Here is a 16456-nt window from a genome sequence, read left to right as displayed (position 1 = left end):
AACTGTTAATTTCAAATCACTTGTCAAGCAGGAGCCTATATCTCTCTCTCTCTCCCTCTCACTCTCTGTGTCAGCAGCAGTGGTGGGAAAAGTACTCAATTTCTTTACTTACTGTAAGTAAAAGTACTCATTATACTGAATGTCCCATTTCAAGTTTTCAAATGTATAAAACTATTTTGAAAATAGCAGATCTACAAGCTCACAATGCCTCGCCATGCAACATATTGTGAGCTTGTAGATCTGCTATTTTCAAATGGCCGAAATGTATAGGGCTGAAGTGGTTTATGTATGTTTTGTAATAATTATCTAAATCTACAAACTAAGAAACTAGTAGGCCTAACTAAAGTTTTCAAATAATTGTAGTGGAGTAAAAGTACAATATTTGCCTCTGATATGTAGTTGAGTAGAAGTAAAACTACTTACAATTGGAAGTACTCCTGTAAAATAAAAGTACCTAAAATGATGTACAGTAGAGTAAATGTACTCAAGTTACTTTACACCACTGGTCAGCAGTCAGTGTAATTTCACAATTAGATTTTTTTTATCGATCACAACATTTCTGACTGACACTGTCTTCTAGGTAATCAAGCAAATGCTTAATACTTCATAACAGCAACTGCTAATTTAGCTTTGTTATCAGTAATTCTAGGCTACTGGATTGTTAGGGCAGGCTGGTGTCAATAATGGTAATCACAGTAATCACAATAGGCCTATATGACAGCTGGGGGGTTGTTGTGCAACTTGTAGCCTGAGGCAACGAGCTCAATCGATGGTCTTGAAGGGCGGATCCAAACACAGCCGCCCGGATTCGTGCGGGGCTTCCTATTGCTTCACCAATCTATGTCCCCGCCTCCCCTCCCCCCCCGGCCTGTGCACAGAGCACGCTGACGTCACCAAATTTAGAGCGACGCCCCTCTGCACTCTGATTGGTTAGGAGATAACAAGGCTCAAGACCATCGTTCCTGCATGGCTCCCCCAGGCTTTTTTTCTTTTGTAACAAAAAAAAAAGCATGGGTTTCCGAGGCTATGCAACTTGTGGCTCTATATTGTTTTTTGTCAATGTACCTCATGATCAGGGCAACAAAGCTGTGTCCCACTGTTGTAGACTAATGCTGAATTGCTTATATAGATCATCAGTGTGACAGCAGCCAGCCAAGCTGCAGACCCCCACCCCTGGCCCCAGACAGCCTGACAGGCTAGACAAAAGCAGGTAGTTGCATACAGTACATTATCAGAAATCAACTGTGTACCTCTCTAAGTCCTTGTCACAATATTGCATTTTCTATAGTTTATTTAACTACATAGCAGTGTGTGTGTGTGTGTGTGTGTGTGTGTGTGTGTGTGTGTGTGTGTGTGTGTGTGTGTGTGTGTGTGTGTGTGTGTGTGTGTGTGTGTGTGTACAATACAATGCTTATTTACAGCTAGCATAAGATGATGAATGACAATATGCTAGCAAAACAGCACATACAATAATATAGTAAGTCAATTCAACTTCTATCAACATGCATGTTGATATCTGAAACATTACAATTAACACATGATACATTTTAATCATGCCTACTGCAGCACAATGCCAAGGAAGGAAAGACTTCAGAAAAGGAAGGACAAGAAGCTCCAGGATGCAGCCAAGAGTAGCAAATCTCTTAATGCATGGTTAAAGCAACCAAGTACCAGTAGCAGCGTACCTGAGAGAACAGATTACTCAGATTCAGAAAGTGTTACACAAGAGAGAGAGAGGAGGAGGCCGTACAAGAAACACCACCAGAGAGAGATGAGGTTGTACAACTAACACCACCAGAGAGAGATGAGGTTGTACAAATAACACCACCAGAGAGAGAGGAGGGAGCATTAGATATAACGACAGAGAGAGAGGAGGCTCTACAACTAACACCAGAGAGAGAGGAGGATGATTTAGAGGTATTGACAGAGAGAGAGGAGGAGGCTGAGGTTGAGGAAACACCTGTTGAAGAGGCCCTATCAAAACTTGCATCATTAAATATTCCTACAGATCCTGCCCACATTCAAGCCTTTGAGCTGAAGTGTAATGCCAGCTACGTCAAAATGTGTGTTGATAGAGGGCCCTGTCGACCTGTTCTGAGATGTCCAAAAAACCAACATGGCCGATCATTTCAGAGGCAGTGGTATGACAATAAGCCACGGTTGGAGTATTTCCCAGAAAGTGATGCCATGTACTGCTTCAGCTGCCGGCTTTTTCTTAATGAAAGAAAGTACAACACGAATGCTTGGAGAGTAGCTGGTGTAAATACTTGGAAAAAAGGGCTTGAGAAAATACAAGACCATGCCAACTCAGAGTCCCACTTAACCAGCATGGTGAGATGGAACACATATAAAAAGAAAGCTCTACAAGCAGTTTTTGATGTCTCAGATAAACAAGGCATGGCGAAAAGAGAGCAAGAGAAACAAAGAAACAGAGACATTTTGACCCGATTAATTGACATCAGTTTGTATCTGGCACGGCAGGGGAAGTCTTTCAGGGGCGACGATGAGTCTGACACAAGCTCAAACCAGGGCAACTTCCTGGAGCTTGTAAAAATGTTTAGCCAGTACGAAAGTGTACTAAAACTACATTTAGATGAAGTCACAGAAAAGAAAAGAAATAAGAAGAGGTGTCAGGTTTCACTCTTATCAAACAGAACACAAAACGATATCTTAAAAGCCCTGGCCATCTACACAAAAAGAGAGATAAGGAAAGAAATAGAGGAGGCCAAAATATATTCCATACTCGTAGATGAAACCACTGATGTATCTCATACTGAGCAGGTCTCCTTTGCTGTGCGTTATGTGTTGGGAATGGATATCAAGGAGCGCTTCCTCCAGGTCTGTAATGTGTCAAGAACAACAGGTGAGGAGATGGAGAAGACAGTTCTTAAATTGCTACAGAGCAACGACCTACAGCTCGAAAACATGCGTGGTCAAGGCTATGATGGTGCTGCGAACATGAGTGGCCAGTACAGAGGACTGCAAGCAAGAATTCTGAAACACAATGTCAAGGCTCTGTATGTGCATTGCCATGCCCACTGCTTAAATGTGGTCTTAGTTGAAAGTGCAAAATCAAGCCTCCACTTTATTACCTTTTTCAACCTGGTAGAGAAGCTCTATGTGTTTTTCACAGCCTCTACAAAAAGACACACTGCATTTGTGAAATGCCAAGAGGCCCTGCACCCTGGAGAGCGTGTAATTCAACTGCAGAAGCTCTCTGACACACGCTGGGCATGCAGAAAGCCCTGAAGAACCTCCTCAAAGTGATGACTAGTGTGGTCACTGTGCTCACTGATATGACAGAGGAAGAGCCTCCCGATACTGCAGCTGGGGATGCAAGGATGTACCTTAGAGCCATAGACTTTGAGTTTATGCTTTGCCTTGAGATAGCCACTCCAGTTTTTGAGGTCACCGCACTTGCCTCTGATGCTCTACAAGGACAGGATATTGACCTGTCCACTGCATACACTGTTGTCAGTGGAGTGATGCACACATTGTCTGACCTGAGGACAGAAAAACTGTTTGGAACACTGTTTAAGAATGCCACTGAAAAGGCAAAAGCCTCTGGGATCAGCATCCCCACAGTCCCCCCGGGACAGAAAAGGCAGAAGAAGGTGCCTGCAAAGTATCTACAGAGTACGACTGCAACCACAGAGAGCCACTCTTTCCAATCAGTAGAAGACTACTACAGAGTGAAGATGTACTACCCCTTCATTGATGTTCTGTCTCAGGAACTGCACAGGAGATTTAGGGGAGATGGGGAGACACAGTCAAGAACTGGATAGGCAAAGATGCCATGGGTGCTGACTCCGTTGAGGCCATTCACACACTGTGTGATGTCTATGGAGGAGTGGAGGATAAGTTGAAAACAGAGCTCAGGGTTTTTCATGCTTCTTTCCCAGGCACATCCACAGTGAAAGGGATGTTAAACACACTAGGAGACAATGAGGGACCGGATATCTTTCCAACACTGATGGACATGATAAGAACATAGGCAACAATTCCAGTGTCAACAGCAACGGTGGAGAGGTCCTTCTCTAAGCTCAATCTGGTGAAAACCTCACTCAGAAGCCTATGCAAGGAAGAGAGGCTTTCTGATCTCCTCCTCCTCGCCATTGAGAAAGACATCCCTATAAAACACAATGAGGTGATCAACATCTACAAGGATATGGCCCCCAGGAGGTTGCTGCTGTAACATAGGAAGGAGGGATAAAAAGGAAGCTATAACAAGCTAGTAACAAAGGCCAAAGTAGTATTTTCTTTATTATTTCAAGTTAAAGCACTTTATTCCCCATTGTTTTTTCTATGTTTTACTATTTCTATGTTTTATGTTTTACTATTTCTATGTTTTACTATTGAGAATGTTTTATGTTTTACTATTGAGAATGTTTTAATATTGAGAAAGACATTCCTTTACACAGACCACAATGAGGTCATAGACAATACAGGTTGGACTGGAAAATAATAACTCCTAATCTAAAGGATAAAGGCTGTAAACAAAGTAACAAGCTACTAACACAGGAAGGGAATAATATAAGTTATATTAACAAATGCGCATTTCATTTTCATTCTAGCACTTTTTTCCCTTGCATTTTTAAGTTAAAGGATCTACACCATGAATTTAAAAAATATATTTGATATTTAATATCATATGGTGTATGTCCCTCAAACCTTTTTCAAAAGGTTTGAGCCTAAATCATCACTCAGATATACTCATCCCAAGTCAATTGTCTCTGGCTTATACAGCACTTTCAGCTGCAATACCAAAACGTCCTCTTGGGCAGGGGGGGGCTACTGAGCAATTCTGTCTGGCCAGCATCAATGCAATGGCAATGCAAGTGATGTCACTTGCATTGCCATTCTGAAATGGCCTGTTCAGACACGCCCATTCTGAAAATCTCTGAAATGAGAATGAATGACTGAATGTTAGAATATGTTTTGGGGTACAAGAGACACTGGGGAGCCCAAACAATACTAAAAACCAAAAAAAAAATGAAATTCATGGTGTAGACCCTTTAAATCAAGAAAAATGTGCTGCAGTGTCAGGGGGACTGACACTGCACTCTGTTGTGAACACTGTTGTGATCGTGATAACAACAGGGTGGGCTTTGCCAAGTCCAAATAAGCTCAAGCCAGCCTAAAGACACTAGCCTGTTTCATTGTACCAAGTGGATTGATCTACACGTGTTACTGTTGCTTTCAATCCTCTTTAGCAATAGATTTGTTGCTGCAAAAAACTTAACAGCAAAAAAATAAACATCTAACTAGGCTTGGCACAGTACATCAGGATGTGGTTGGGGAAGGACTCCAAATCACAGCAGAAACAATTTTTTTTTTCTATTTATACATTACTACTCGAGGCACAGCAGTTCACCATTTCAGAACGACAAATATGTATTATATAGGGGGAGATGGAACGTTGAATAAAAGTCTATATTGACGTTTTACCTGAAAGTCTTGTACTTGTGAACATCCTACATAAACCGTGGATTCATGATGATCTCTTTGAGTCTGTCATGGGCCACGGTATTATGAAAGATCTTCTCCTTGTCACTTTCCACAAAGTATGGTTTATGGTAACAGGCTCCAAAGAACCACTGGTGCACTCCAGCGACATGGTGCAGTAGTCCGTTTCAGATGTCCTGGAAAACAGCAAGGCATGATTACTTGTGCTATACATGTAAAAGCACAGATGAAGGTTACTGCTACTGTCTTCTTCTCAGAAACACATGACACATAACGGTATGCAACTAAAATATAGAATTATGTATATACATACATACATATTTCATAAACATACTGTGTGTATTTTTTTGCCCATGCCAGATGTCCGAAATGTAGAGAATGCCAAGGCCCTTGTACTTCCCCTTGTCTGGGTCGGCATGTATGTGTGACAGGGTGGAAAACGGGACATTATTTTTTTTTTTGTTATTTATATTGATGCACTGTTTCATCATCTTAACACCCTTTTAACCTTTATTGTTGATGAAAGCACTGTATTATTTATGAATGGACATGTTTTCCCCCGGTCCCAGAGCCACTTGGTATGCCCCGATTGACAATGACAGCGAACAGCTGTGAGATTGACTGACACTCGGGCGTAGTCCCCACGGCCCAATCCCACAGCAGGTCACGTAATCAACAGCCAACCACGACGGAGAAGGGCGCGGTGTCTCTGTGAAATGAGAATAACCGCTCAGTTCAAAAAGGCAGAGGAGCGAGTAGGACGGAGAGCAGGAGTGTGTGTGAAAGGACCGGTGCGGCACAGAAAGTCCTAGAGCGTAGCCGAGGTAAAGGGCGTGTGAGACGGGAGAGCGCGTGCTGCCAGCCACCGTAAGGAACGCGCAAACATTTGGCAGGCGGCTCCATTATAGAAAGACCTGTGAAAGACTGTGTGTGCAGAGGGGAAGGAGAGGACAACAGCAGCGACAACCAGACCATATAAGGAGCGAAGCAGGGCCTGGAGTGGAGCGGACGAAAGAGAGGCTAAAGTGTTGCGACTCGCAACTCCATCAGTAGGCAGCGAAAGCTGCCTTCGGAGTAAGTTTCTATCCACGCAACACTCGTATTTGTGATAGCCACCACTGCTAGCAGCCCACAGTACCTTGTCTGTAAACAGATGAACTGGCCCATTGCTTCTGTATTTCCAGACTGCGATAAAGAAACAGATGAACATTGAAGAGTCCTGGCTTGGCTTCCCTCCACCTGTTTTCCCCCAGTATTTGCACACATTGTCTTAATTATTTATAGCATTTTTATTGTGTTTTAATAGCACCTGCACTTTACTTGTCCATAAGTATTTGATGCACCTTTTGCTATTAATTTGCACAATTAGCTATTTGCACACTCTGCTATTTGGCCGAAGAAAACCCCCGGTGTTGCATTTGAATGGCCTAAGTCCACATAGTACTGAACGCACTTTATATAGCACCGCACTTTACTTTTGTAAAAGTACTGTTGCCTATTCTGCTATTTATTTGCGCTCTTGCTATTATTGTTGTTTCGCCCATTGTTTGCATTTTAGTTTAGTAGTGAATACATTTTAGTTAGTTTAGCGGTTAGGGTTTATATTTTAGGATTGTATTATTTTGTATGTGTTTTAAAGGCACAGAGGCCTCTTGTATCAGGGACGAATCTTAATAAATGTATGTTTATCCACTGTGTTGGTCTCAGTTCCTCCTTGGTTTTATCTGTGTTGTGTTCTCCTAAAGTCTAAGTACTTACCCAGTTATCTCGAACCTGTGAAAAGCCTGTTAAAGCAAAGAGAGTAATCAAGGAGTTCTTAGGCTCCTTTAATCCAAACCTAAGTGGCGTAGTCTGCAAGGTTAATCATTTTATTCCATTGGTATACGCAACAATTACGCACCCCGCACTTTATTGTGCATTTGATATTCTATTGTTCCCAAAACCATTTGTGAATAAGTTAAAGGGTGTCATTTATCCCACCAGTAAATTGACACAGTTACATGTGACTCAGTCGGCAGTAGCTCACATATGGAAGACAAAAACAGGCCCATGTAAAACTTACATACTTCGTGGGCAGAGATGAGCATCTGTGCACACTTCAACAAGATTCATCTCCTGTCAGATCATGTCAAAAGTCCGGACGAATCCTTCCTTTTCCATGATCACGGAGATCCTCATCGTCTCTCTCTTGTCCACAGTGAACACAGAAATTATCTCCTTGCTGTCATTCTCCATCACAGTGTAGGTGCAATACTGAGCACAGAATCCCGAGCTGTCCATCCGACCATCTCCTTTGAATAGTAATTTGAACATATATTTACAAAAAACTGGTCAATGGCCTGTCTCACCCAGGGCCACAATACTGTCTTTTGACCGCAGTCTGGAAACAATCTCCTCTCTCTTCTTACTCCAGAAGTCCTTGATTGTGTCTACAGTACACAATAGTTCTCCTCGATTTTGAAGAAGGTGGAGCTGTTAACCATCTGTCATGAATTTGAACAGCAGAGCCACCTTTGCGTCGTTGTTCCCGGAGAGAAGGATATTGGACGCCAAGAAGAAGTCACCAGCCTGCATCCCACACTCGAGAGTAGGCCGAGAACACCATTTCCAGACAGTATGTCCAAACGGACATGTCTGAGAAATAAACATGGAATAGAAAGCACAATAGTTGTCATTGACATGTTTGTGTGACAAGCATGTCTTACCCAAATTTGCTGTGCCCAACGCAGACAAAGGCATTTCACAATTATATTTTGTGCTAAGTAAGGACTCACCCATTCAATGATGGCAGCCGTACCCCCGGACTTCACACTGACTCCAAATGGTCTAGGTGCCCCACACTCTTTAGATGTCTCAGGGTCCTTCACTGTGCACATGGGAACAGGTAGCTGGAGACATTTTGCCAGTTGTTTGAGACAGTCGTGGTATGCTATGGATGCTTGATAGCCAATTATGTTTTTTGCACATCGGACCCGAGCCTTGTCTGAGAATGTGGTGTACTTCCTCCGGGAACTGATTCTCTTCATCTGGGAATGGAGGCTCTTCATGTACAACATCATGCACAGTCTCCTCCATGGTGATGGTTGGGAAGTCCTCTATGTTGACACCCAAGTGTAGAGCACCGCCAGTCCTTTAGTAATTAAATCAGCCATGAAAAATAAAACAATCTTGACTGAATCAGTTATGGGATAGGAACCTACCTAACATAAAGCGGAGGCACATGATCTTCATCATCACTATCTGGCTCAGTGGACCCGTCGCTTGCGTCCTCTCTTCCTCAGATGATGACGACACAGACTCTGCCTCACTCTCCACAGGCCCTGTCTCCAGCACATACCAAGACTCATCTTCTGCCCAGTCAATGCTCTGGAAGGAAATGTTCAGACAGCATTATTCAGACTACACAATACTCAGAGAATGAACAACAATTTGACAAGCTACAAAGTAAAACAAAATAAAAATGTATGTATGCGTTGCATAGCAGCTTTACGTAGAGTTACGTGCATGTCATTGAACTGTTCCACATCGATGGCACCAATGCAAAAATCCAATGACTTAATGAAAATGAAAATAATGAAAATACAAATGACAAGGTTGTTGTCTCAGACAGACAGGTACAATAGCTTATCAATTAGCAGCAGTTCCAAAGAAAAACAATGCGCTTATACATATCTAAATGTGCAGGTAATATGCATGTACCGTTATGCACCATTACGTTATTTAATAAATATAAATAACATTCATAAGCCACCAAAATGCATTTCAACCCAAACACAATGGACAGCATTGTTCAACTCTCATTATCCAGTGTTTTAGATGGGTTTTACCTACCTAAAGGAATAAAACACAGGATAAGTAGCAAGGGCTTAATTGATTTTAGTAGCTTCAGCTGCTTAGCACTGACTGAGCTAATCAAGCCCACCAGCATGTGTAGACAACACGACAAGGCTGCCCATAGCAGATGCCTGTTCAAAAACTAAATAAATGGGGGCTAAATGGGGGATATCTAAAAACAAAGAAAATAGTATAAAATGTACCCAAAGCATATAATTGCATGTGTACTACACTGACACTTTATATTGGGTAGGGAATGTGTGATGAGATATCCTCGGACCTGACCAACAGTTCTTAAAGATCTATGGCCTCGTAGGGCTATAGACCAAGTAAAGGATGAAGCTGCCCCAATTACCCGCAGGCCTAGAGGACAAATTGATAAAAGCAAATTTACACACTCATTTTGGAGACGGCAATGTTACAGAGACGTCCCTATATGGACATCTCCTTATAGGAAAATATAGCTGACAAACAAAACGACTATGCTCTAGGGACGTCCTTATATGGTGAGTATTAATTTGCCACTATATAAGGCTGAGCCGACGACAGACGATTGAGTTCCAGAGATATATTCAGTGTTCAATCAGTATTGAAACAAAAAGAGAATAGGACGCCTTCTAAAGAACATCCACAACTCAACCAGCTCAATACTGTCTGCAGCTACTCGAGCTTCCCTGCAAAACGTTAATTCAACTTGTAAAATACCCTCTACGAGGATACCCGCCCTGATCAGCGGTGCCAGGGCCATCTGCTACCAGCAGTTCAACAATACTAGAACTAATAACTACCCACATAACTATTAGTTCTCCCCAACAAGGAGGCCTGCAAGATAATCCACTGGAGGTAGAGTTATAATGGTCATCCCCAGCACAACATGCACTGCTTGATTTACACTGACTGAGGGACATATATTTTATAACGTTAAGTCCTTGAAAGCAAAATTGCAATGGACCTAAAGGAAGTTCTTCAGGTGCTCGAGCAGCTTGCTCCTCTGTCACTGGCCGAGTCGTGGGACAATGTCGGCCTATTGGTGGAGCCAAGCAAAGCTCGCCCTATTAAAACCATCCTGCTGACCAATGATCTCACAGAGTCTGTCATGGAGGAGGCAGAGACCATGGGCTGTGACCTCCTCATCTCATATCACCCTCCGTTGTTTCGGTCAATCAAGCGGTTGGTTCAGAAAGACTGGAAGCAGCGATTGGCCGTCCGAGCCGTGGAGGCGGGCATGGCGGTCTTCTCCCCTCACACTTCATGGGATAGTGTTAAAGGGGGGGTGAATGATTGGCTTGTCGGGGGACTGGGTAGTGGCCAGGTGTCAGTGCTGAATCAAGCCTTTTGTAGTGCCCCACAGAGTCACAAGCTGGAATTCACTCTCAGGAGTGCAGTGGAACTGAATACTATCACTGAAGAACTAAAGGCTGTTGACAGTGGAACCCTGATACAGCGTTCAGTAACAAGTTCAGACAGCAGCAGTGTCCATGTCAGTATTACATGCTGTGACTCAGCATTGACTCCCAGTGTACAGACTCTGCTACGACACACTAGCCCCAGCCAGCCCCTCAGCATTCTACAAATACAGAAGCCTCCTCTGCCAGGCCATGGTCAAGGACGACTCAGCATTTTGGACCAGCCTGTAACTGTGGCAACGGCCATTGAGAAAATTAAGTCCCATTTGGGGATGAAAAATCTCCGCCTGGCTCTCGGTGTGAGGCAGACGCTAGAGTCCACTGTGTCAACTGCTGCCGTGTGCGCTGGATCAGGCGCCTCTGTGCTAAACGGCGTCCGATCAGACCTCTACATCACAGGTGAGATGTCCCACCACGAAGTGCTGGATGCCGTTGCTAAGGGAACCAGCGTCATCCTCAGTGACCATAGCAACAGCGAGCGGGGATTCCTGGCTGTGTTCCGGGAGAGGCTCGCAGTGCGCCTGCCCGACTCTGTGACCGCGGCTGTGTCACAAACTGACAGAGACCCACTGCAGGTGGTGTGACTGGGGCTCCAAGATGACTTTTTGCCAGTTAAATCTGGGGCAACTGCCTAGGCTGAAATCACTTTTCTTAGAAAGGTTGATTGACATCTCTTATATGGTGATAGACTTTGCAAAGTTAGATTAATCATTAGATTAATCAAAACACGTAATTCCAAATTGTCTGCGTATATTGATAATGATTTCAACACTCTTATAGGCTCTTATAGGCTGCAAGTGTGGAAAATAAAACCCTTTCCACACTTGCAGTATTCTTGTATTTTAACCTTATTTCCTACATACCATGTTTCTTGTCTGTTGTATTTTATTAGCCAACTAGGTTGGACATTGTTAGTGTTTGTTCAGTAATATCTCTCCAGCTCTTTAGTAGCCTAAACAGAAAATGCATTTTGAGCAGGGTTGCAAGTTCCATCTAATCAGGAGAGAGTTATGAGTGACAACAAGGAAGAGGTGGGTGGGTGGGTGTGTGTGTGTGTGTGTGACGCTGATTAGCAGCGAGAATATGCTGTATTTACTTACTTTACTTACGCCTGCTACCCCTTCTGGGGCATAGGCCGTCAACAAGCGATCTCCAGGCATCTCTGTCTTGAGCTGTTCTCTCTTGGTGGTCTTGGTGTCTGCCTCCAGGTCTCTCCGCCAGGTGTTTCTTGGCCGACCCCTTTTCCGCTTGCCCTGCGGGTTCCATGTTAGGGCTTGTCTGATGATGGTATCTGCAGGCTTTCGCAGGGTGTGGCCTATCCAGCGCCATCTACGTTTCTTTATTTCTTCTTCTGCGGGCAGTTGGTTTGTTCTCTGCCAGAGTTCAGCGTTGCTGATGGTGTCAGGCCATCGGATGTGGAGGATCTTCCGTAGGCAGCTGTTAATGAAAACTTGCACTTTCTTCGTGGTAGCAGCTGTCGTTCTCCACGTCTCTGCTCCGTATAGGAGGACTGCCTTCACGTTGGTGTTGAAGAATCTAACTTTGGTGTTGGTAGTCAGTTCATTTGAGCTCCAGATGTTCCGTAATTGGACGAATGCTACACGTGCTTTCCTAATTCGTGCTCTAACATCAGCATCTGTGCCCCCCTGCTTGTCAATAACACTGCCAAGGTAGGTAAAGGCTTCGACTTCTTCCAATGGCTCGCCATCCAGCGTGATTGCGTTGGTGTTGTTTGCTGCATTGGTCTTCAGGACCTTGGTCTTTCCTTTGTGAATGTTGAGTCCCATTTGCGCCGAGGTGGATGCCACGTTGTTGGTCTTCTCCTGCATCTGTTGATGGGTGTGCGACAGTAGTGCCAAATCATCGGCATAGTCCAAGTCGTCCAGTTGCGTCCAAGGTGTCCACTGAATCCCGTACCTTTTCTGTGCTGTGGAGGTCTTCATTATCCAGTCAATGGCCAGCAGGAAGAGAAAAGGCGAGAGCAGACAACCTTGTCTGACCCCTGTCTTCATTTGGAATGCCTCTGTGAGCTGCCCTCCGTGGACCACCTTGCATGTCAGTCCCTCATAGGAGTTCCTGATGATGGAAACAATCTTAGACGGCACCCCGTAATGTCGGAGAAGCTTCCAGAGGGTCTCTCTGTCTAGGCTGTCAAAAGCTTTCTCATAGTCCACAAAGTTTATGTACAGGGGTGAGTTCCACTCTATCGACTGCTCCACGATGATGCGCAACGCTGCAATCTGATCTGTGCAGGATCGGTCCTTGCGGAAACCAGCTTGCTCATCGTGGAGTTGTGCATCGATGAGGTCCTTCATCCTGTTTAAGATGACTCTGTTAAAAACTTTCCCTGGCACTGATAGCAATGTGATCCCTCTATAATTTGCGCAATTGCTAAGATCGCCTTTCTTTGGGATCTTGATAAGGTAGCCCTCTTTCCAATCTCCTGGCACTTCTTCTTCCTCCCATATCTTCCTGAAGAGTGGATGGGAGCATCTTCACTGTAGTTTCTAGATCGGACTTTAGTGCCTCCGCAGGGATGTTGTCTGGTCCTGCGGTCTTTCCGTTTCTCAGCTGTTTGATAGCCTTCCTAATTTCTTCCATGGTTGGGGTGTTGCAGGCTATGGGTAGGTCTGTGTCAGCCTGTGTGATGTCTGGTGGGTTCTGTGGTGCTGGCCGGTTTAAAAGTTCTTCAAAATACTCCATCCATCTGTTCTTCTGTTGCTCATCTCCGGTTGTTATCGGTCTTCCCTCCTTGTCCTTCACAGGTCGTTCTGGTTTGCTGTACTTTCCTGCCAGCTTCTTGGTGATGTTGTACAGTTCTCTCATATTCCCCCCTCTTGCTGCTTGCTCTGCCTCTGTTGCCAGGTCGTCCATATACTTTCGCTTATCCGCTCTGATGCTCTTCTTTACTAGCTTGTTTCCTTCTGCATACCTTTCTTGTGCCTTGGCCTTCTCTGCTCTTGTCCGGCTGTTGTTCACTGCCGCCTTCTTCTCTCTCCTCTCTTGGATCTTTCGCAGACTGTCTCCTGAGATCCACTCCTTGTGCTGGTGCTTCTTGGGGCCAAGCACTTCCTGGCAGGTAGATGTTACTACCTCTTTTATCCCCTTCCACCTGCTCTCCAGGTTGCACTCGTCCTCTTCCAACAGCTCCTGTAGAACTTGGAACTTGTTGCTGAGTGTTTACTCTGAACTCTTCCAGCTTGCTGGGGTCTCTCAAGAAAGCTGTGTTGTACCTGTGTCGTGTTGTGTGTGCCGACATCCAGTTCTTTCTCAACTTCAGCTTCAGGCTGGCTACGACGAGGTGGTGGTCTGAAGCCACATCTGCTCCTCTCTTTACTCTTACATCCTGCATGGACCTCCTGAATTTCTTACTGATACATATGCTGTATAGCATACCTGAATTGTTCAGGTATGTGAGACTAGCAATGTCTTTTGGTTTGAACAAAATACATAATTAAATGTTAAATGAGTTAAATAGGTCTAAATACGAGCTAAGTAGATCCTAATAAATAACAAACAACATTGACAAATGTGTCATAATCTAACAATGTTTATTAAACATGTCAAAGTGAAACAGGTGAACATAATCTAATGAAATAGTCTGGTCAATGGAACAACAGGAGGACAGTCCTCTTTGCTCGGCTGTTCCAAACGCCAGCCCGAACAGGCCAACAGTCATAACAAACCAATTATACAATATAATTGGTTTGTTATGAAAGTACATAGGAACATGAAATTGTGGGTAATTTACTAAGTTAATATACTATTGTGAAAATGATCAGTTAATAGTGTACTTGCATTTGAATTTCATCACAACCCAACCAAATGTACTTATATTATCCTGAACATGTGTATATAACCTTTCATGAGTGTAAACAGTAAAAAAAGCAACAGTAAAAAAAAACATTAAAAAATAATAATATTTTGCGAGAGAATAGAATCAAACCAATACTAGTAAACATGAATGGAGCTTACTTGTTGTAGTGACATGTGGATGTGCTGATGTGTTTTGAGGGATATCCTTTCTACTGAAGTCCTTACTTATTACACTGTTAAAAAGTGATTGGGTTTCTCTTTCATATGTGTACACTTGTGACGTTGTAGGTGGCTTGAAGTAGTAAAAACCCCTTCCACATTGACTACATGGAAAGGGTTTAAATCCTGTGTGCACAAGGCTGTGGCGTTGTAGACTGGCTGAAGTAGTAAAACCCTCTCCACACTGACTACAAGAAAATGGTCTAAGTCCTGAGTGTACAAGGCTGTGACGTTGCAAACTATGTGAGCCATTAAAAGCCTTTCCACAGACGTCACAGTGATAGGGTTTAAATCCTGTTGTGAATTCTCTGATGAGTTTCTAAGTTGCAATGGTCTGTTAAAGTTTTCCCCACACTGGTCACAGTGGTATGGCCTTTCCCCAGTGTGGTGGTTTTTTAAGGTGGACATTTGAGAGAAGTTGCTCCCACACTGGTCACAGTGGTATGGTTTTAATCCAGTGTGGATACTCTGGTGGGTTTTTAAGGTGAGGTATTTGAGTGAAGTTTTTTCCACACAGATCACATCCATATGGTTTCTCACCAGTGTGGATTCTCTGGTGCATTATTAATGCAGAAATTTGTCTTAAATTTGCTCCCACACTGGTCCACAGTGGTATGGTCTTTCTCCAGTGTGAATTCTTTGGTGTGTTTTAAGGCTGGCCTTTGTAGTGAAGTGTTTTCCACACTGGTCACAGCTGTGGTGTTTTGGTTTAGCCAAGCTTCTTTGTTCATTCACTGCTGGATAGGACAGGTAAACCAGAAGGAAGATTGCAACACTGGGATTGAAAAGAAATACAAGGGGAAATAGGTGAGATTGTGGTGGCAGTATACAGTTCTTAACATATACTATATTCTATATGTTAGTGCATTTGATATATGTTTTTTCAAACGTGTATCACCATTTAGTCCAATTGTAAATCCTTCACTTTTCTTTGGCCTCAAGTCAAGGCTAGTTAAGAACAAAACTAGCTAACTAACAATGAAAAAATAAGACATTGCAGTCATAGCCAAACAACATATTACAAATCAGTAATAATAAGAATAAAAGAAAAGTAATGCAACGCAATGAACAAATTGTGAGATATTAAAAGAGACAACCCTACAACTAAAACCTGTAACAAAGCTACAGGATCAATTATAACCAAACACAACATTTTAAGATAGGAATTAAAATAACGTTCAGACCTTAATTGAAAACTGAGAAATTAGGGAGATAAAGTAACTTACTGAGGTATTGATGGTCTTTGGGTTCCACCTGTTCAGCAGAATTGTTTCCTGGTGGGGTGGAGAGAGAGTTCATCTTCACCTGAAGTCTGGAGTCCACAGTCAGTTCTGGTTGAAATTATTGATATCCTGGAGGAGTTGTGAAGAGATGACAACTACACACCTCCTCTTAAACAAGAGAGCCTGAGGTGGAACCACTAACTGCTTGAATGATTGGCCAAAGAGGAGAACAATAGAATCATCTCTCCACCAATCACAACCTAACTCACTCTTTAGGGTTAGTATTCCCTTCATTGTCAAGTGTGAACATTGATACAAAATACAATTGTAATAGTTAAGTTAAGTAGGAAATAATGCATACATATTATTAATACACTGAAAAATAAAACAAATCCTAAGTGTATTCATTTAGGCCAAAAAAATCACAGTGAAATAGTTGACAACAAGTCAAATATTTTGCTAATCACCCCCTTTCACAACAACATACAATTA

The 16456-nt window shown here is 43.2% G+C and overlaps 1 protein-coding gene across 1 annotated transcript; it reads left to right on the top strand.

Moving 5' to 3' along the window:
- Nucleotides 1-10209: 10209 nt before the first annotated feature.
- Nucleotides 10210-11290, top strand: LOC308099900 (NIF3-like protein 1; the record flags this gene model as incomplete). The annotated part of the gene is made up of 1 exon (XM_080448756.1): nt 10210-11290. The coding sequence occupies exon 1, from the start codon at nt 10247-10249 to the stop codon at nt 11288-11290; it is 1044 nt and encodes a 347-aa protein (XP_080304882.1). The 5' UTR covers nt 10210-10246.
- Nucleotides 11291-16456: the final 5166 nt, after the last annotated feature.

Source organism: Gymnoscopelus braueri (assembly GCF_963280865.1).
Source record: "Gymnoscopelus braueri genome assembly, chromosome: 14".
Lineage (NCBI taxonomy): Eukaryota > Metazoa > Chordata > Actinopteri > Myctophiformes > Myctophidae > Gymnoscopelus > Gymnoscopelus braueri.
This window is presented reverse-complemented; position numbering and strand designations above follow the sequence as displayed.